Source organism: Lontra canadensis, unplaced genomic scaffold, assembly GCF_010015895.1.
Source record: "Lontra canadensis isolate GAN:19392208 unplaced genomic scaffold, GSC_riverotter_1.0 scaffold41, whole genome shotgun sequence".
Taxonomy (NCBI): Eukaryota; Metazoa; Chordata; class Mammalia; order Carnivora; family Mustelidae; genus Lontra; species Lontra canadensis.
In genome coordinates, this window is record NW_022631035.1 from 189,791 (window position 1) to 209,652 (window position 19,862).

General features: G+C 62.7%; 2 protein-coding genes across 4 annotated transcripts in view; one reads left to right on the top strand and one right to left on the bottom strand.

The window, feature by feature from the left end:
- The window catches only part of B3GNTL1 (UDP-GlcNAc:betaGal beta-1,3-N-acetylglucosaminyltransferase like 1), an 80,466-nt gene extending 75,313 nt beyond the window's left edge, over nucleotides 1-5,153 (top strand). The window contains exons 10-13 of the mRNA XM_032870307.1: nucleotides 93-161; nucleotides 497-571; nucleotides 2,129-2,231; nucleotides 4,958-5,153. Of these exons, the coding sequence (XP_032726198.1) occupies nucleotides 93-161; nucleotides 497-571; nucleotides 2,129-2,209 (225 nt within the window). The 3' untranslated portion in view covers nucleotides 2,210-2,231; nucleotides 4,958-5,153. The remainder of the gene's footprint in view (nucleotides 1-92; nucleotides 162-496; nucleotides 572-2,128; nucleotides 2,232-4,957) is intronic.
- A 549-nt stretch (nucleotides 5,154-5,702) lies between these two features.
- TBCD (tubulin folding cofactor D) overlaps nucleotides 5,703-19,862 on the bottom strand; it is a 155,097-nt gene continuing 140,937 nt past the window's right edge. For 2 of the 3 annotated variants that reach the window (XM_032870310.1, XM_032870308.1), the window contains 9 exons: nucleotides 19,712-19,795; nucleotides 19,262-19,420; nucleotides 19,049-19,187; nucleotides 16,915-17,036; nucleotides 14,935-15,012; nucleotides 10,665-10,754; nucleotides 10,298-10,385; nucleotides 9,484-9,593; nucleotides 7,620-7,802 (listed from right to left, as the gene is read on the bottom strand). In XM_032870310.1, coding sequence (XP_032726201.1) covers nucleotides 7,670-7,802; nucleotides 9,484-9,593; nucleotides 10,298-10,385; nucleotides 10,665-10,754; nucleotides 14,935-15,012; nucleotides 16,915-17,036; nucleotides 19,049-19,187; nucleotides 19,262-19,420; nucleotides 19,712-19,795 — 1,003 coding nt within the window. In that variant the 3' untranslated portion in view covers nucleotides 7,620-7,669. Of the gene's footprint in view, nucleotides 5,906-7,619; nucleotides 7,803-9,483; nucleotides 9,594-10,297; nucleotides 10,386-10,664; nucleotides 10,755-14,934; nucleotides 15,013-16,914; nucleotides 17,037-19,048; nucleotides 19,188-19,261; nucleotides 19,421-19,711; nucleotides 19,796-19,862 lie in introns of those variants that run through there. The other variant, XM_032870309.1, reaches the window with a different exon arrangement.

The window sequence follows — 19,862 nt, forward strand, 5'->3', positions numbered from 1 at the left end:
CCCGCCCCGACCTCCTCCATCCCACCCAGCAGCTCCGTACCCCCACCCCCGTCTCCCATCCCTGAGGCTGGTGTCCTGTGTGCCCCCGCCAGGTGGTCGCCTTCTGTGACGTGGACGAGAACAAGATCAGGAAAGGCTTCTACTGCCACGAAGACTCTCAGGTGTGTGGGCCCAGCACCCCAGGAAGGGCCTCATCCCACATGGGCTGTCCACACCACCCCAGCTCTGACCCGGGGTATGTGGAGCAGCCATTGCCCAGAGCCTTCCTCCTTGGGGAAGGCCACCAGGCCCAGCAGCGGTGGCCCCATTTGCTGGGGATCTCGGAACCCAGAACGGCCCGTGTCCCCGCCTGGCCCAGGTCTGTCTGCTGTGTACCTCGGAGCTGGGTAGGGGTGAGGGGGTCAGTCCAGGTGCCCTGTCAGCGTGCAGGTCCAGCATGGTAGGGCGTCCTGTGGGACTAGCATGGACCCCAGCCCACAAGACCTCTTGTTCTCAGGAAAGGCCTAAGCCTCGTGTTCCAATCCTGCATTTCCGAGCTGCCCGGCCCCCCTTCGTCATCTGTGTGAAGCTGGTAAGTGTCGACCACTGCCCCAGTGGGGTCAGGCGATGACTGTGTAGCTGCTCCAGGCCCCCAGTTGTGGGATCACAGACGTCTGACCTGCAGCCAGATGTCCACGTCCTTGGTTTGGGCCACCTGTGTGGAGCTGTGGGCTACGAGGGGAGGTGGCCATCGCCGCTCTGGGGAGGCCACCCAGGGTGCCAGAAGAGGCTGCCACGGTGCCCTCACAAAACGGGCTGCATTTCTGGAAAAGCAGCATTTTGGGAACTTGCTAAGTGCCAGACTCGAGGCCCATTCCAGGGGCTCCTCAGAGGCTCTGGCTGAGACCAGGGTCTGTGGCGGGTAGGAGCGTGGCTGAGAAGCACCTCTGACCGAGCACCGTGGTCCCGTCTCCAGGGCCGTCCTGAGACTTTACCTCCCTTGAGGTCACGGGTGCAGGGGGCGGGCTGCTCTCGGCCCCCCTGGGGACCACGGTCTCCTTGCCCAAGTCAGGCTGGCCCATGTGGCTGGATGACCGCATTCACTCACTCCCAAGTACCATCCCGTCGTCCGTGGGCCCTGGTCATTTCCGGCCTGGCAACAAGGTAGGCGGAGCCGTGACATTGCCGTGATGTCGGAGCAGATGGGAAGGGTCCCCGAAGGTGCCCTCTGTGCACGCACCTTCCTGAGGCCAGACCAGGGCTCAGTCGGGAGGTGCCCTCGATCCTAGCCTTGCTGATGTCTGGCTGTGCACACTCTGGTCCGTCCGTCCTCAGTTGGAGTGGCAAGTATTTTCTCCCACGTGAGACTTGCCTTTTTACAGATTCTTCCAGGAAAAGCTATTTTCTTTTAAACAATTTATTTGAGAGAAAGCGCGTGCACAAGGAGGCAGAGTGGCAGGCAGAGGGAGAAGCAGACTCCCCAGTCCGGCTGGGCGCCCAACGTGGGACCTGGGATCATGACCTGAGTGTGTTCCTGTGCAGCCGTCCCCGGACAGCCTTCTCCGTGCGGCGTGTCCCCATGTGGCCATCCCTGTGCAGCCATCCCCATGGAGAGTGTCCCCACATGGTCGTTCCTGTGCCCCGTGTCCCCGTGCTCTCCCCCATGCAGGGATGGAGCCAAGTGAGGGGCAGGAAGGGATCTGTTGATCTCTCTTCAAGTCCGGGTTCAGGCCCCTGCAGAAAGAAGCCGGAGTGTCCCGGGAGCCCTGGACAAGGCACAGAGGAAAGCCGGTGTGCCCCAGAAACGGGAGAAGGAGACCTGCCAGTGGGGCCATTTCCTGCCCTTAGTCCCCGTGTTAGCTGCCTTCTGCAGCGAGGGACCCAAGTTCGAGCTGGAGGTGTGTAGGCCTCAGAGGACAGCCCCCCCACCTCCTTCCCACTGGTGACCAGCAGGACACCATGGTCAACTTTTCACAACGTCCCCACCCCCCAAGGTCCCCCGCCCCTCTCCGCTTAACAGTTCATCGTGGACCACCTGGCAGGTAGCCACAGGCGACTCTGCCCCGGGCCCCCTTGGGAGGGCCTCCGGGGGTCCCAGTGCAGGCTGAGAGAGGCCTGGACCATGCCAGACATGCTGTCCCTCCCACAGGACCTCACTGGGGGTGCGTTTGAGGACAACCTGAGGTCGCTGTGCCTGCGGGAAGGCCAGGACTTCCTGCACTTCAGCTGACGGGCCCTGGCAGCCACTCCAGGTACGTGGGATTGGGGGCACGAGTGTCAGGTGGCCCACGACCCTGAGGGGGAACAGGCAAGACAGGGCTGGCACCACATGCGCGGCGAACGCTGCTCCGTGGGAGGCTGGCCCTTCCCTGCAGGCATGTGTGTGAACGTGTGCGGAACCAGGACGTGGTCTACACACACCAAGTTGCAGAGCCGAGAGCCCACAGCCCGAGGGACGCGTCCCTGACCGTGTGAGTGGTGGGAGGCTCCCCTGCCCCCGGGGGCACCGCCATCCTCCCATCGGTCGAGCCAGGAGCTCGTTAGCCTGCGCTCCTGACAGACATCCGTGCGGCGAGGACAACAGCTGCTGCGTGCTCTGGTCCCGCTGTGGTGGGTGTCTGAGTGTCTATGTGGGGCAAATCCGGGCACGGTTCCTGGGTCTGACTTGGTCCCACGTGTGGAAATACGGGGCACCGACCGAGAGCAGAGGCCGCGTGCTGTGAGCTCACGAGGCAGGCCTGCGAGGATGTCCCACGAGGATGGCAGAGACTCGAGGGCCTGGAGGGGGCTGCGGGGGCCCAGGGCCGGCCTCGAGGTTGGTCGGGGCCACGGCTGGCTTCGTCTGGCAGGTCCTCGGCTGCAGGAGGCGTGAGTCAGGAAAGCTGGCAGTGAGCGACGGTGTCCTGGCTGCCTCAGGCTGCTGGCTGCAGGGGTCACGGCCTGGTTTCCTAACTGGCCGCTGTGGACTGTGGGCAGGGGTCACGTTTGTGGGGGTGCTGGCAGCTTGCGTCTCCCAGGCCTGGGAACCCCCTGCTCAACACGCCAAGGGCAAACACCCATCAGCCGTGAGTGACTGCGGGTGACCATGGGCTCCCCTTTGCCTGTCCCAGGACCCAAGCAACAAGGCCACGGATATGCTGTGCCCCGGGTGACTCGTGCCAGACGCAGGGGTGGCCCTGCCGGCAGGAGCCCGGGGTGAGGGCTCGCACCAGCAGGGCAAGGCTCCCGAGTGGGCTCGTGATGGGGCGCGTGGGCGTCAGAATGAGAAGCAGGGTCTGCGTGCAAGGCTAAGGCACAGGGGGAGCTGCTCCGAGGCGGGAGAACCAGGCGTCCCGCTCGGCGCTCGGCTCTTCTAGAAACACGTTTGTGTTGACGCTGAACACCCCCGGCCCCTCTTGTCCACTTCCAGAGCCTGTTCATGTCGTGTACCTGCCGCTTGCTCACTGTCCCCAGCACGCGGAGGTGCCCCGCGGGGACAGCCTCCCCGCCCACACTTCCTTCACCAGAGCAAGGGCTCCGAGTGGGGCAAATCCGCTCCCACAAACCCAGCAGCATCTGGAGGTAGTTTGCTCTGCGAGTGGGAAGGGGGTTGCTCCGGCATCTGGGTTGTTGCCAAGGACGGACTCAGCCCAGGGCGCCTGAGCGGTCGGTGAGTGTCCGACTCTTGGCTTCAGCTCTGGCCGTGACCTCTGCGTGGGGAGATTGAGCCCCACGTCGGGCTCTGCTCTGCCTGGAGTCTAACCCCTCCCCCTCCAAAGAACCCCAGAATTCCGCAGCCCCGAGGCTAAACACCTAGCTGTGCATTCGAGCCTTGTGTCACCTGGATGTGATGGTTTCCCCGCGTCCACGGCTCTGCCCAGCGGCCGCCCCCTCCCTTGCTCCGTGCCAGGCCCTGTGGTTGGGGGGTGGGCAGGGTGGTAGCCGCGTGGGTCTGCGGGCTCCGGTATCTGGGGACGAGCCCCCATGAGACCTCTGTACACACTGGGCCGATTCTTTCTGAGGCCTCTTTTCTATTTTTCTGGGTAATTTCTTCAGCTTGTGTCTACTTGGTGGTTTAAATCTGTCCAGGGAGCTTTTTCCTGGATAATTCTCGTCTGGGTAGTTTCTCTTTCAAAAACCAATGTTCTGTGGCTGATATTACCAACATCACAGTTTTGGGGTCTGCTTCTATTAAGTCTGGCTAGTGATTCCCATTCGTCTATTTTGTGACATTTCTGGAACATTAGTTTGGGTTCTTTCCAGCCTCTCCATACAGCTGAGCCCACACTCTTCCGGGGAGATTCTGTCGGCCGCTTCTGCCCGCTGTCTGGGAGCACCACTGGCGGGGTAGGCGGGGCGGGGGGGGGGCACGTGATTGTATGTTCCAGCTCAGCTTTAAGAACTGCCCATCCCTCCAAGGGAACCTCAGGAGACTCCTCTCCCCACCCAGCTGCAGGGGGAGATGGTGACGGGATGCTGTCCCCTCACTGGGGTCATCTCTGCTGCCAGTGCAGGAGCAGCTTCCCAGGGTCCCAGCTGCACATGGGCCTTACATCCTAACCCCCATGCTGCCCCTGAGACGAGAGCTCCCCACGCGCCTCAGCTCCGCACACGCAGGCGCTTGGGATCAGGGGGAGGCTCGGTTCTGTGTCTGGAGCGTGGCCGTGTGTGTCCTGGGGTCTGGCTGGTCTTCCATCTAAAATGGAGACCTCCGGGGCGCCTGGGTGGCTCAGTGGGTTAAGCCGCTGCCTTCGGCTCAGGTCATGATCTCAGGGTCCTGGGATCGAGCCCCGCATCGGGCTCTCTGCTCCGCGGGGCGCCTGCTTCCCCCTCTCTCTCTGCCTGCCTCTCTGCCTGCTTGTGATCTCTGTCAAATGGGTAAATAAAACCTTTAAAAAAAAAAGAATGAAATGAAATGGAGACCTCCCTCCTCGTTTCTGGGAGGGAAGCATGTTTTAAGGCTTGAATCCACAAAGTAACACCAGACTTTCTCCTGCAGGGGGTGTATCAGGTGCAGCCCAGGGAAGGTAAACGATCCCCCAAGTCAGCGAATGAGCCCGGCGGGAAAACTACTCCCCACGACAGAAGCAGCACCCGCGCCTGCCACGACCCACCGGGTCCCTCGGCCCCATCGCCACACACGCCCACGAGGGCAGCTCCTTCGCTGGCCCAGACACAATCCACCCTCGGTTCATGGCCCCGACCACGGCACAGCCCTCGCCTCGGACGCTGAATTCTCGCACCGCCCGCGACACCGACACCGCATCCGAGCCTCGACCCGGGAGACAGCAGACAAGGCGCGGCCATGCGGGCCCTGAGGTGGTGAACTTCCGTGCACGGCAGCCTCACTAGCCTTCAGGTTAGGTCCACTCTGGGCAGCTGGAAAGAGGCTCTTTTTTGGGAAATAAGCGAATCAGCTGTGGAACCTCCCGGGTGTCCCCAGGGCAGCCGGCACCTGGCAAGAAAAGCCGCCCGGCAGGGGTCCACCACAGCCGGTGCCGGTACAGCCACTCCCCACCTCGCCGTCAGGTCCCCACCACGAGCCGCTCCTATGGGGTCTCAGGCAAGATTCTTTGGTTGCACAAAACCGTGAGGGGTCGGGACCCTGTGCGACGCCCACAAGCACTGGGCACGGCAACGGGCAGGGGGCGCGGGGGACAGAGGAAGGGAGGCAGCGCCGGGGCTTCCCCTGGCCCACCTGCGCCTGGTCGCCCGCCCCCATCGGTGTCAGACAGAGACATGGGACTGCTCAGGACATGGTTTTTATAGATGGGCTTCCCACGGACGTGAAGACAAAAGCACCGACACCCCAGGACCCGCGTGAGGAAAAGCCAGCGTCGTGGTGATGAACCCCAGGTCCCTCGGCGCCGCGACCGGTGTTGCGTGCGGACGGTCATCGGGCTCCTCCTCCCTGCTGGCCGGGCAGGGGCCCTCAGCGGGGGCCAGGCTGCGGGGGACACAGCACAGGGTCAGGCCGTCAGCGGCGATCCCTCACCCGGGACCCACAGCCGACACGACCGCCGTAGCAGCCAGCAGCCCCCGGGACTCGGCCCCCACCTTCACACACCCGCGCATCAGGGCTTCCGGACGGCCGCGGGCACCGCGCGTTCGCTTGGAGAGCCGCAGCCGCCCGCGGGCCCGACAGGGGCGGGCCCAGCCACCACGCCGGGCGGCTCCGGACGGGAGGCGGGGACACCACCCAGAAGGAACAGCCTGACTGCGGGTCCCCGGAGGAGGAGAGAATGAAAAGCGGACAGGACACGGGGAGGGGAGAGGCCACTGGGAGAACCGGAGGCAGAATAAACCCGCCTGAGTCCGCGCGCAGAGACGCGTGAGGTCAGACCCGAAGCGCAGGGGGCGGGCGGGAGCCTGACGTTAAACGCTCCAAGAACTGAGGTGACTAACGTAGATCCAGACAGACCAGACCTGGTCACCGCCTGTAAGTGTCCCACTTAAACGGAAGGAAACAGGTGAGAGCGACAACCAGCAATCCAGCGTGGCTGCGCTCGACGGAGGGAGCGGACTTGAGGGCACAGCGCCTTCTTACAAAGAGCATCTCTATGGGGCAGTCAGGACATCAGGACGGTGGCCCAGACAGAAGCCCACGGGCAGCCCGGGCCACTGCCTCCAACGCGGAGCAACCCCGAGAAGACGGGCGGGGGCAGCTGCAGCTTCTCGGCCTCTTGGAGAACAGAGCCCGACGCGGAGATGGACAAACGTGGACTCTGCCCGGAGCCCAGCGCCCAGCGGAGCGCACGATGCTGGAGGTGGGTGTGAGCTGGCAGGGGGGCTAGAGTCTGGAGTGCCACCTCAGGGGACCCTCCAGGAGCTCACGGTTCACCTGCCATGAAGCTGGAACCAGGGCTGAGTTCTGCTCGGACAACCGCAGTCGGCCCCACATCCTGCCAGCGCTCCAGCAGGACTCCAGGCTCATGGCCGGGGGTCCTCTGTCCAAGAGCACCTGACCCCCGTGCCCGGAGGGGGACAGTGCAGGGCGCCCCAGGCCGGGCCATGATGAAGCTCTGGAGGCTGAGCAGTGCCCGCGCCCCTGCCAGACGAACACGGACCCCCCATCCCCGGTGCTCATCCCCCGTGGGCACGGAGCTGGACAGCACTCATTTCTGGATGGACGTTCTCGCTCAGGGAACGCTCGAAAGCAGTCGCAGACGAGACGCATGGCCAGGGGGATACGGCCAGCAAGGCAGGACCAGGAACCAGCTCCGGGTCCGGCATCCCAGCACGTGCCGCTGTGTGAGCACCGGTGGGACCCACAGCCCGGGTCCACCCCACTCCCTCGCGAGCGCGTCCAACCACCCTGCAGGACCCGACGGTCAGCTCGGGCCCCTGCCATCTCCGAAATCCACAGCCGCCATGCACACACCGATGCCATGGAAGACGGACACCTCATGGGGCAGCCCCAGATACTCCAGGAGTGACAGAGTCCCCAGACAGGACAAGTGTCCAGGGAGGCAGTGATGGTGGAAACCAGACAGCGGCACCAAGGACCTCGTATGAGAGGCGCGAGCTTGAGGGCTGGCAGCACAGAACGGCCACCCACCAGGCAGACGGCCTGTCCTGATACGTGCCCAGTGGGGACGAGGCACGCAGGAGCCTGCGACGAGGAGCCGGAGAAGCACATGAGGGGCAGGCGGGGGGGAACACGCCAGTCCGTGCTACCCGACCGGCCCAGACTCGAGCTCAGGACGGAGGCTCAGGAGCCGCACTCAGATCTCACATGGGAAGGGCCCCTGGGTCTCACCTTGGGGACCAGCTGAGGTCTGGGCACGCCGAGGAGGTCACACAGGCGGTTCCGCTGGCCTCTAACGAGTGGGAGCTCCGCATCCCTGGGGAAGAGCAGGCAAGAGCAGTTTCAGCGGCGGGGACGGTCGGCTCGCGGGAGGCCTGTCAGGAGCTACGGATGCGGGGTGCGCAGAACCCCAGCATCTTAGCCAGGGAGACCAGGGCAGACGGCACCAGGCAAGCCCCCGCTCCTGGCACCCTTCTGGGGAAACTGGGGAGGCGCGGCCCCAGACTGGCCGGAAATGCTGAGACTCAGGTTTCCAAAGTTTTACTTGACTTTGAAAGCTTTGTATCACTTTCATTAAAAACAGAGATTATCTTTTTTTTTTTTTAGAATCAAAAAACGAATTGTAAATGTCTCTGGAGTTTCCTTCAGCAGAAAGGGCCTGGGCTGTGCGGGGAGAGCCCCGGGTGCCCCACGGGGAGAGGGCGGCAGGCCGCAGCCGCGATCTGCGCCGCAGGGTCCCTGTGCGTTCGTGCCGTGGACCACGTGGGGGGCACCACGCAGGGAGAACCGTGGCTCCTTCCTTAGGCGCTGAAGCGGGCGCGCCCTGGGGGACGGGACCCCAGCTGCTCGCGCACCCACGTCTTCTGCAGTTTTCAAAGACGTTGACTCAATTCCCTCATCCCCGAGGTCAGTGTCTCCCCGAGAACCTCGAGGAAGCCCCGAAACCAAGGGCCCTTTTCTGTCCTTCAGCCCCCGCCCGCTGATGCAAGCGCGTAGACCCCGACCGAGCCCGGGCCCCAGCAGCACAAGGCCCTCCCGGGGCCACCGCCGGACCGCTCCACGGTGGGTGAGGGGAGGGGCCGCCTTGCCGGGGTGCACGCGTGACCGAGCACGGTCCTGGACTGGGGCGGGTCCCCCCACATGCTGTTGGGACTTGGTAGCCGGCGTGCCCCATTGAACCTGCACCCCTGGGCTGTACCCTTCGGCTCTCCACGCTCTCCACATGCCCTCCAGCCCCGTCCCCACTCCCCACACATCCTCACCCCTGCCACCCCAGTGCGTCGGGTCAGAGAGCCGACAGACCCTGCAGGACACTGCACCAGAGACAAGTCCAGGGCCCAGCTCCGTGCTGAGGGACCCAGGAGAAGCCAGTGGCCCCGGGGGCCCCGGAAAGAACCGGCTCTCGGGGACACCTACTCCACCCTTTCTGAGGTTTGAACACATCGCTAGGGCTTTCCCACACGGCCGAGCAAAGGCCCACGGGCCCCCTCAGGAGAGGCACCCGCGTCAGGCCCTCCACACCCTCCTGCTCCCTGGGAGGCCACGGCCAGCCCGCGAGCGCGAACCGCAGTGGGCACGCCACCCCCTGTGTGGCTCCCTTCTCGGTATTCCTGACACGACCCCGTCAGCACCAAAAGCCCGAGATGCAACTGCCTAGCGAGAGCAGACCCCAGAGAGACAGACTGTTAGTGCTCAGAACCGCTCGCCTTTGCGCTCAGAGCACCTTCCCACATCAGGAGGCGCCCCCTCCCCTCCCTGTGTCCAGGGGGCCGGCCCAGTCCCTCGGGTTATCAGTGGGGACCTGCAGGCAGACACACAGCCACCACCTCCTCGGAGCACAGGCATCAAGGGCTGGGACCCTCACTCTCCCTGTCCTTCGGAGGGTTTGTGGCGGAGGCCTCAGGGACAGGAAAGGAAGTTCTGGATGTCCCCATTCACGGAGAAGCTGCCCCTTCCCGGCGGAAAGGCGGGAAGGTGGGAAGGGGCCTCGCACTCACCAGGCCGTGGTGCCCAGCACAGCCATGACCTCATCAAGGACGTCCTCAGCCATGATGTCGCTGTAGGTGAGCAGCATCTCGTACACCTGGCTAGCCGTGGTCTTCCGGATCTGCGCGGGACAGAACATGTCATCAGGAGGGAAAGGCCCATTAGAACCCAAGCAGAGTGACAGGATCCTGCCCAGGGACATGGGGTCAGGCACGATCCCGGGTCCGAATGGAACCTAACACCATGCAGGTTATTAGAAGTGAGGAGGTGACCTGGGATCCTGCCTCAGGAGACCCTGGCCACAGCTGGGTAGGGAACCCCGCAGGCTGTGGGGCAGGCCACCCCGTTTCCCCTGCTGCCCCACGGCAGCCTCCCCATTAGCGAGAAGCCAGGCCACCTTGCTCTGACCGAAATGCTTCGTGGAAAACCTGCCCCTCACCAGGGAAACGGCCTTACCTGCTTCCTTCCCCAGCTGCCCACTGAAAACACCGCTCAAGGGGCTGGTGGTCTCAGGCCCACCCCAGGGTAACTCATCAGCAGGCCGGGCAGCCTGAGAACCTGCATTTCTGATGGGGGTACTGCTGCAGCCAGTCCAGGCACCCCATTTGGAGAACCAATGGGTTCGGTATAAATGTCACCTGTACCTTCTAGGAAGATGGCACATTTGGATTATTTGAAGAGTGTGTTTTTAGCCAGTGGAAAATGGAATTGGCAGGACACCTGACCTCTGCGGGGGGTGTCCAAACGAGGGTGCTGGTCAGGTGCGGGCCCCCACGCGAACCCGGCGGGGGTCACGGCCCCGGGAGCAGCCGCGAGCCCACTCACCACGGGGAACGGGTGGCAGAGCAGCAGGCACAGCTGCAGGAGGGCCTTCTTCCTCACACCGCCCGGGAACTGCACCAGCCCACAGAACCTGCGGGCGACAGGCTTCAGTGTCCGCTGCAGTAACACGTCTGGGCCCCAGGGTCGGCAGAACCGGGTCCGCTTCTGTGAAAACCTGCCTCACGGGAGGACTCCCCGAAGCAAGGCCCAGCGGCCCCGGGAGGCCGTCCGCACCGCCCCCTGCGACGGACCCAGAACGTTCTCCACGGACGTCAGGGCTCCAGCCCCAGACACACCGAGGTTAACGCTCAGCCTCTCCCGCCTGCCTGGCCCTTCCTTTTACGGTCACAGCAAGGATCCCGGCACTTACACCGCGACGCTCGACCGCAGTTTCTGCACGTCCTTGGACTTCTTGATCTCCTCCTTACAAAGCGTGAGCAGCTTCACACCGAAGGGGTGGCTAGAGGGGAAGCACAGGACGCGGGAGACGAGCTTTCCATGAGCACGAGCCGCTCGGAACGCTGTGCCGTCAAGGGACGGTGCGGCCCCCGGATGATCAGAGGGCCATGTCCCCCGGGGAGCCTCACAGCTACATGAACTGGCTCCCTTGCCCGGGCCTGGCCCAGGCATGCGCCTCCCCACCCTCCCCAGCAGGGGGGGGACCCAGAGAAGCCATCCCCGGCAGGTGCCAGGTGCCAACGAGTGCAGGCTCAGCCCGGGAGCAAAGGAAGGGACAACCGACTTGGAACCGGGCCCAGCTCCCGGGTCCAAGAGGAACAGAGAGTGGCTGGAGCACAGATGCATGTCCTCATCCACTCTGCACAGCTGAGGACAACCTGGGGCCAGGCTGGCAAGGGTCCCTCCAACAGAGACATGCTCCTCCTCCCCCGGCGCCGCTGCCGGAGTTCCACTACCCCTGTGTCCTCTTCCTTGTCCCCAGGGAAGGCGGCTCTCGGTCTCCCTTCACTAGCCGGTACCCCCGCCTCCTCCACATCCTTGTCACCCAGAGCCATCAGGGTGCACCTCCAGCCCCCTCCCCTTTGCAGGCTTCTCCCACAACTCACGGAAACGCTTGTGAGGACCAAGTGACCACCGTGTCCTCCACCTACATGACCACGTGGCTCACACCACCAATGACCCTGTTTGACCTGCTCTTCCAGCTCCTCCCACTTCCCAGTGGCTCTGCTGCCCCCTCCGCTCCCTGTCCTCCTAACAACGGGACACCCCCCAGCTCCGCTGGGGCCCTTCTTTTTTATTTGACAGAGATCACAAGCAGGCAGAGAGGCCGATGCAGGGCTCAATCCCAGGACCCTGAGACCATGACCTGAGCCGAAGGCAGAGGCTTTAACCCACTGAGCCACCCAGGCGCCCCCGCTGGGGGCCTTCTTGGTCTACACAAGCTCCCCTGCTGACCTCATGGGTTCATACACCACCCACCCTCTGACGCCTTTCTGCCGGGTTCCAGACTCGAAGATCCACCTCCTGTGGGAGCTAATGAGCATCGCGGACCCAACATTTATGCTACAGACTGAATGAGCCCCCAGATTCGCATGGTGAAGCCCAGATCCCCCACATGAAGGTACTGCCAGTAGGGCCTCAGAGGCAATAGGCCATGAGCCTGAGTCCCCACGATGGCACGAATGCCATCACAAGAAGAGACACGGAGATGACTTTCCACCTGTCCAGTGCCCCGGCCCCAGCCCCGGCCCTGGCCCTCCTGCTTCCGGAACCGTGCGGACTGTTTCTGCCGTGTAAGCTGCTCTGTGGTGCTTCTCTCGGAACCTGAGCCGGAGAGCATCTAGCCCACCACTGGCACACCGGCCTTCGATCCTGGAGACAATCCCGCCCTCCTGGCCGCAGTCTGCTCCCCGACACCCACATCCGGGCCTCTAGCAGGTCTGCCGGCTCCCTGCACCGAGAACCCACACACCCAGTCTCTGCTGCCACTTCTCCCTGCCTCGACCCCGAGGCCCTTCTCCAGCAGCAGGTGGAAGGCTCGCTGCCTCCACTCCCAGAGCTGAGGCTGCCCCTGGAGGTGCCTCAGGACGAGGGTGTACCGATGGCCGGAGGGCCCGAGCGTGCTGTCCCCAGCCCGCAGCCGCAACAAGACCCAAAACCTGGTCACGATGAACACAGGCACCCGCCAGACTTGGAAGATCGCCCAGGGGGAGAGAGCACCCCCGGCAGGCAGTGCAGAGACCTGCAGGCGCACGAAGGCCCCAGAGCCAAGCTCCTCCGCCGCCTCCGGTCAGCCACATGCATGGCTTCTCAAGTGTGGCGTCCAGACAATGGACAAGCAGGCATACAAGAAAGCCCACCCTGTGGGCTGCAGAAACCAGACACCCACGTGAGCACAGAGACCAGACGCACGCGGGAAGACCGCAGCGCTGGATCCTGGAGGGCAGAAGGCTAGTGGGCTGCAAGACAGACCAAATAAAAAGCTGCATCTGGAAAAACACAAAAACCGAAACTGAGAACCCCACCCGTGAGTCTGGCAGGGGGTCAGGACCGCGCTAGGAGGGGGTTGGCAGGCGGAGGCCCCGGGAGAACCTGGAATGCAGCACAGCCTCGGGGCAGGGCCATGGTTGGGGGTGGGGGGGGGCCAAGAATTTTCTAGAACTAATGAAAATAAAGCCACATCTTCAAGTTTAACGAATTCCTGGTCAAACAGTGGAGTATGTAACTGACAGCTAGACCTGTCCGAGTGGTAGAGATGTTGAGATTTCTCAAAGAGAAAATCTTCAAACGAGGAGAAAATCCAGACTGTACAAGACTCCAGACTTACAGGCAACGTCTCAAAAGGAACAGAAGCCAGAAAAAGAAAGATGTCTAGGTCCCAAAATACGTCTGCCGAGGATTCTACACCCTCTGAAAGTAACCTGCAAACAGGACCCGAAAGCGCTCGCCGGCAGCGGACGTCCCTGGCTGAAGCTCAGAAGGCCGTGTCTCAGACAGAGAAGCAGGACCCAGCTTCGGGCGGGGCCCCGGGTGGTGGGCCAGGAAGCAGGCAGCAAACACGTGGACGACGTAAGCACTAAGTGCACAAAGCCACACTGTGCGAACACGTACACATGACACAACACAGATGGCGAGCTCACACGAATGGAACACGTTAACATCCTTGGTTTTGCCCAGGAAGAGGGCAAAACACAGAAAATTATGCTCTGACAGGGTGGCCACTGAAAGAACAGGAAGGACTGGAAAGTTCTGCTGGAATGAGAAACACCCTTTCATTTATCAGACAGGAGGGTAGGAGGAAGGGGGCTGCACAGCAGGGCCGGCGGGAGGCGCACATAGACGCAGGTCTGAGACCGATGACAGGATGGGTTATGCACCGGAGGTGGTCAGACCGGGTTTGACCGGCTTGTCAGAGATGCACCGGGACAGCAGCGCGTGAAAACACCCGGGTCCGAGAACAGAGCGGGGCCAGAGGGGTACAAGTTCAAAGTCCAAAGAAGATGCTGCAGTCGGGCCAGCACACGAGCAAACATTAACGATGAAGTGGGTCGTGGGGTACCGAGACCCAGCCCTAACCCCGCACGAACCAAAGCAGAGTGTGCAAAGCTACAGAGAAATAAAGCTGTTTGTAGCCGCACACTGTGTCCTGTCGTCTTATTTTGAAATTTTCAAACCAGGAAAATACTGTTCGGGTCTCCAAACAATGTTTAGCAAGCCAACTGACACCATGCCACATGGGGGTTGGCGTGTCCTCTGAGTGCAGACGCTGTCCTGACCCCAGAGAATTAGGGACACAGCAGCGACGTAACAGGCACCAGACACGCCCTCCATCCGACACTAAAAACCAACCAAAATTCACAGGACGGCAGGCTGCCAAGGACGGTACGGAGGCACCGGAGGCAGAGGAGATGAGCACGGAGCGACCCAGGTGGTGGCAGGGCCACAGAGTGGCAGACACAGAGTGGCAGCAGGGTGAGCGCCACCCAGACATGGCAGAAAGACCCCAGCCCGTAAAAAGACCTCCAGAGTGGGAAACAATTACCACGGGAAAACGCCACTCTGGGCCCAGCTGGCACAGCTCTTTCCAAGTCCCTGAAATGCGCCCAGAAGGAGGCTCCAGCCCCCGACAGGGTGTAAGACGTCCAGCCCAGAGGCAGAGCCCTCAAGGTCTGGGATCCAGGGAAAGTCATCAGGCCCCTAACAAGATAAACCAGCCACCATGAGCCCGGACGCCAGAGCTCACCGGCCAGGAGCCGCCACGGGGCTGCCTTGTGCCCCTCCACGCACCCACCCTCTGTGCCCACACCCGGCCAACACCCACAGCCCTGCTCGGTCCTCCTATGGGAGTCCAGACGCTCTGCACTGCCCCTCCCCACCCTGGGCCACTGCCCATGACGCTCTGATGGCCAGGCCCCCTTTGGAGGTGTGTGGGGAGGGAGTACCTCACCTGCTTGGGCCTTTTCCCAGCTGAGGGGCAGGTGCGGCAGTAGGAGCCCAGCTGCAGGCACAGCCCCAGCCTCACGGGGAGGAGGGCGGGGGACGGAGCTGAAGCCTCCTGCTGGCACGGACCAGCCCTGAAGGTGCTGGGGATCACCCTCTAGAGTCTGCCCTCTGCCCCTCATCACTCTGTCTCTACGAGGCGAGCTGCGAGGCCGCGGGCGGAGGGGCCCCGGCGCACTTACTCCTGCTGCGTGGTGAAGACCTCAAAGCACCCGTTGGCCAGCATCTGGTCCAGCGTCTTCAGCAGCGGCACAGACACCCTGAGGGCAGAAGGCAAACGCTGAGGCGCCGGGTGCCCCCGAAGCACTAAGAGGCGGACTCTCCCCAGAGTCAACGGCACCCCAACCCCCATCTGGACAAGACGTTGTGTAGAAAATGACAACCCTCCTGTACCCTCCCAGAGAAGCACAGAGGGTCAAGAAAAGCCAAACAACCACGGGACAGCGAACAAGCGGACGCCGTCTAACTGCACTCGCAAAGCTCCAGGGGCACGACAGCACAGGCCACGGAGCAGAAAAGCCCAGAAACGAGCTCCCATATCCACAACTGATGAAAAAGTCGAACGACAACATCGTGGAAGGGACAGTTTTAGGCAGCGGACAGCCACACGCAGAAACGACACACAGACGTGGATCTGTCATTCGTGTCACACACACAAAATAACCCAAAACGGGCCTCAGGCCTAAATACAAAACCTAACACTGTAGATCCAGAAACCGTCAGGAGAAAACCTTTGTGACCCTGAGTCAGGCCAAGACTCTCCGTTTGACCCAACCAACACACCCGTAAAAGCCAAGGGGAGGAGCTGGAGCCCACGGACATGCGGGCACCTGCTCCGAGTCCACCAAGGGCGTGAGGGACAGGTCACCGCCGAAAGAGGGTGCCTGCAGCCCACTGTGACAAAGGGTTTGCGCAGCTCATGCAAGAAATCTCAAAACTCAGCAGCAGGGAAAACCACGACCACCTAACCAGGAGATAGTAGGCTGAAGAGACCCTCATCGGGGAGGAGATCCGTGCGGGGCAGGAGGGAGGCCCCAAAGCCACAAGGACACGCCCCAGCCATCGATGCACAGACCCGGAGCTCGGACCCTCAAGACGCTCCAGCGGGGTACAGACAGCGCGACGGCTTCGCGAAACGGCACGGCAGTTTTCTCAAAGTCGCACTTGCAGCCACCAGGCTACCCAGTCAGTCTGCGACTCAGCACGGACCCAGCAGCAGAGTGGGGACACGTCCACAGAAACACGTCTGCCAACGTCCCCCACAGCTTTCTTCCTAACTCCGGCCACAGACAACCCCAGCGACCATCAACAGAGGAACCGAGTGTGGTCCGGCCACAAATGGAAGCCAGACACACTGCAGATTCCGCTGAAATACGCTCGTAGAAAATGTCCACTGAGCCCAGGGACAGCAGCAGATCAGTGGGAGCGGCTGCCTTGGGCTGGGGACCGGGAGTGTTCAGGGTGCGGGCTGTGGAGGCAGCTTCAAGGACGCTGACAGAGCCCTTCTATGGAACAGCACCCTTCGCCCACGCTCAGCGCTACCCAGGCAAAGAGAAAAGGCAACCGGCTGAGCTCTCGTCTGCTTCCCAGGACAGGACGGGCCGACGAGGGCCTGCGCTCACACTGCTGTGACCAGGGCCCGGGTGCCCGGGACAGCTGAGAACCAAGTCCAGGAACAACCCTCTCAGAGGACTTTGGGAAGCACCCCCAATTCCAAGGTCAGGACCCATGGGGTCTCCGTGCCATCTTCACGGAAAAGCAGTTTGCAAGAACAATGCAGCAAAGATGGTCAGAAAACAAGTCCTATTTCGTGCTGCCACGCTGCAGTCCCGGCCTGCAGAGATCCAGACCACAGAGCAGACATGTCCCTGCACAGACCAGAGAGCTGTCACCTCGGGGAAGAGCCACTTTTATCCTGCCAGGCTCACAGCCTCCATCATCTTGACACCCAATGTGTAGCAAAGTCCTGCTCTGGCCGGCCCACGGCGCAGGCTGGCAGCAGCTCCCCGCTGGTGAAGTGGCCGTGGGCCACGGGCATGGCGTTGCCCGGCTGCAGTCAGGTCCTCGCCTGGACCTACTTCTCCTCCCCCTTGAAAATCCTGGTGGGTACAAGGGAGAATGTGGAGGTCTGAAAACCGTGATAAGAGCGCCCCCCCCCTCACCTGTCATTCAGAAGGTTGTCCTCAAAGACCTGCAGGAGGGTCCCCCCGAAGTCCTCCAGGGCCTGCGGGTCATTCTGAATCCTCTTCATGTACTCAAAGAGGCTCTGCGTCGAGCACCGGACCTGCAAACAGACACTCTGGGAACAGTGGAAAGAGAGCCGCCCCCTCGCCACCTGCCCCAGAGTCCACCTGGATGTTTCCACCCCAACATCCGCCATGGAGCTGAGGAGACAGAGCAACGCAGCATGGGGCTGGGCAACATCCCGCCAGAGGGGGCACAAGCACAGAGACGCGGAATGAGCACTGACCCAGAAATGCTTCTCCTGGGACACCAGCACAGTCCGAGCCCTACAATGACCCTCGGCTGACCTCCGTGGAGGCTGCAGACCGTCCCCCGGAGAAGCAGGTCAGGGGACCAGATGCTCTGACACCTTCCTTCCAAACTCAAGCTGCAGCCCCCAAGGCGTTGCTGGGCCCACAGACCCCAACGAATGAGCAGAAGGGACTGACCCAGTGACCCACGCAGTGACCACATGGGCGCGGGCGCAGCTGGCCGTGCGGGCAGCAGGAACCCACAGCAGGAGCTGGCACCACAGAACCGGCTCCCACACCCCTGCACTGCCGCCCCCAGCCGCCTGCAGGGGTGAAGGCAGCGCCCCCAGACCAGAGTCGCCTGCCTCCGCGCCGCAGACCCGGGACGGGAGTGACCGGGAATGAGTCAAGGAGAGGAAGGGAGCCACGGAGACCCGCTCCCACCCGACAGCACAGGAACCAGATGTCCAAGGCAGGGCACACAGGAGAGGCCCTCGGCTAACTCTCAGCAAAACCGTGATGACGCTGAGCATCGGCCTCTTGCTTTCGACTGAGGTCACGATCTCAGGGTCATGAGATCGGCAGGCTCTGGGCTCAGTGGGGAGTCTGCTTAAGACTCTGTCTCCCTCTGCCCCTCACCCCCACTCATGCACGCTCTTAAAGCAAAGGAAACACACACACACACACACACACCCCAGATGCGCCTACGATGAAAAAGCACAAGAGAGATTTCTAAACAAAGTAAACATTTGGTGATAAAAAACAATGCAGCAGGGGCTGGGGATAAAGAGGCGACAGTACCAGCTGCAAGACAGAGCAGGCCCGGGAAAGAAGTCTGAAGAGCAGGGAGGACAGAGAACAAGAGGAAACACGGGGATCTCATAAAGGGTATGCGGGAGGAGGAGATCCTCAACGAGAATGAGGAGGGCAGAGAAGTTTCCAGAAGGGACGGGAACCACGAACACACTGACAAATGCAGACGACGAGTCCCAGCAGGTCACAGGCTGGGGCCTCAGCGGGAAGCTGCACTCTGCCAAGCGAGGGCTGAGGGGGGGATCCCCGCAGCCACGCCAGGAGCAGCGGCCCCGCCACACCAGCTCCTGCTCCGGCGACATCCGCGCCCAAGAGCACGGGCGGGTAAGTGAAAATGCTTCCACGTGGGACCATGCAGGGGAGCAGGAACCCCCCCCAATGGCTCCAAAGCTAGGTGCACACCACACTGCTTCTGGGTCTACTGAAGAGCAGGTAGGAGGAAAGTGTGACCGCCGCGCCAGCAGGAAAGACACGAGAAAACGGAAAACCCACAACAGACCAAACTCAGCCAGCAGTGATGGCACGAGGAGGAGAAAAGAGAAGGAGACAGCGGGGGAAGCAGCAGCCGGCCGGTGCCGTCCGCACGCACCGCGGAGCCCACACGCGCAGAGAAGCTAGTTCCGCGCTCCGCCCCGTGCGGCAGCCGCCGTCCACACGGAAGCGCGCCACAACGTTCCTGCTAGTCCCGTCACTTCGGGTCTTCCAAACGCGAAATCCTGCTGCTCTGCTTCCCCTGGGGACGCCGGCCCACTCTCAGGAAAGGGAACACTGTCCTTGGGGTCCTGTCCTGGATACCCAAGGCCAGGGGAAGGGGAGACCCTTAACCCCACTTTGACCCCCAAAGCAGAGAAAAAACCAGCACAGCAAGGAGACAGCTGCCCTCCCGGCGTGTGCCTCTCAGCCTCTGGCCACCGCCAGACAGCGCCTGTGCCCACTCAGACCTCCCACACTGCGCCACCTGGGCCAGGCGCCCCACCACCACCGCGGGCCGGCCAAGAAGCCTCCTCACCGTGGACTCGGTCAAGCCACCCACGGACACAGCAAGCCCCAGCAGGACGTGGTAGCGGTAGGCCGGCAGCCCCAGGAGCTGTGTGATGCGAGGGAAGGCCTGCGATGGCGCGTTCCAGTTCACGGAGGCCACGTCGGATCTGCAGAGAGTGAGCCAACAAACTGGAGGGGGGGTCCATGCCCACTGGGGGTCGGGGACCCCGGCCTCCCGTACCTGGGGAAGATCTTTTCTAGCTCCCCTCGGTGGGGCACGTGAGGGACGGGGGACCCGTCAGAGTGCAGCAGCGTCATGAACACGCGCGCGGCGTGTGCGCGGATGCGGTCGATCTTCTCACTTGCCTGCTGGGCCACGCGGCACATGACCTGCTGGCAGCTATACCCAGAGCAGGGCCGTTAGCCCGGCCGGAACCCAGGGCACCAGCCAGAACGGCCCCGCGACAGAGCAGCCACCCCAGTGGCCAGGGGGATGAGACGTTGCCATGGGGGACCTGACACCACAGAGGCCTGAGCCCCAGGTCGTGGGTGGGAGCGGTGCAGACGGATGGGGGAGAAGTGGACACAGGAAGGAGCTGAAGGCAGGAGGACGGGCAGGGAGGCCCCGGCAGCAACAGCAGACTGGACAGACCCCGGGCCGGCCCCCAGACCCCCCACAGGAGGTACTCACACACTGGCCTCGATCAGCTCCGGCTGCTCCCTCCCCAGCAGGAGCGTCAGGTCCATCAGACCGGTCATGGCGGCCTCGCGGACCCTGCAGGGACAATGAGGCGATGAGAGCCCCAGGTACCATGTGACCGTGTGACCTGCCGGCCACACCC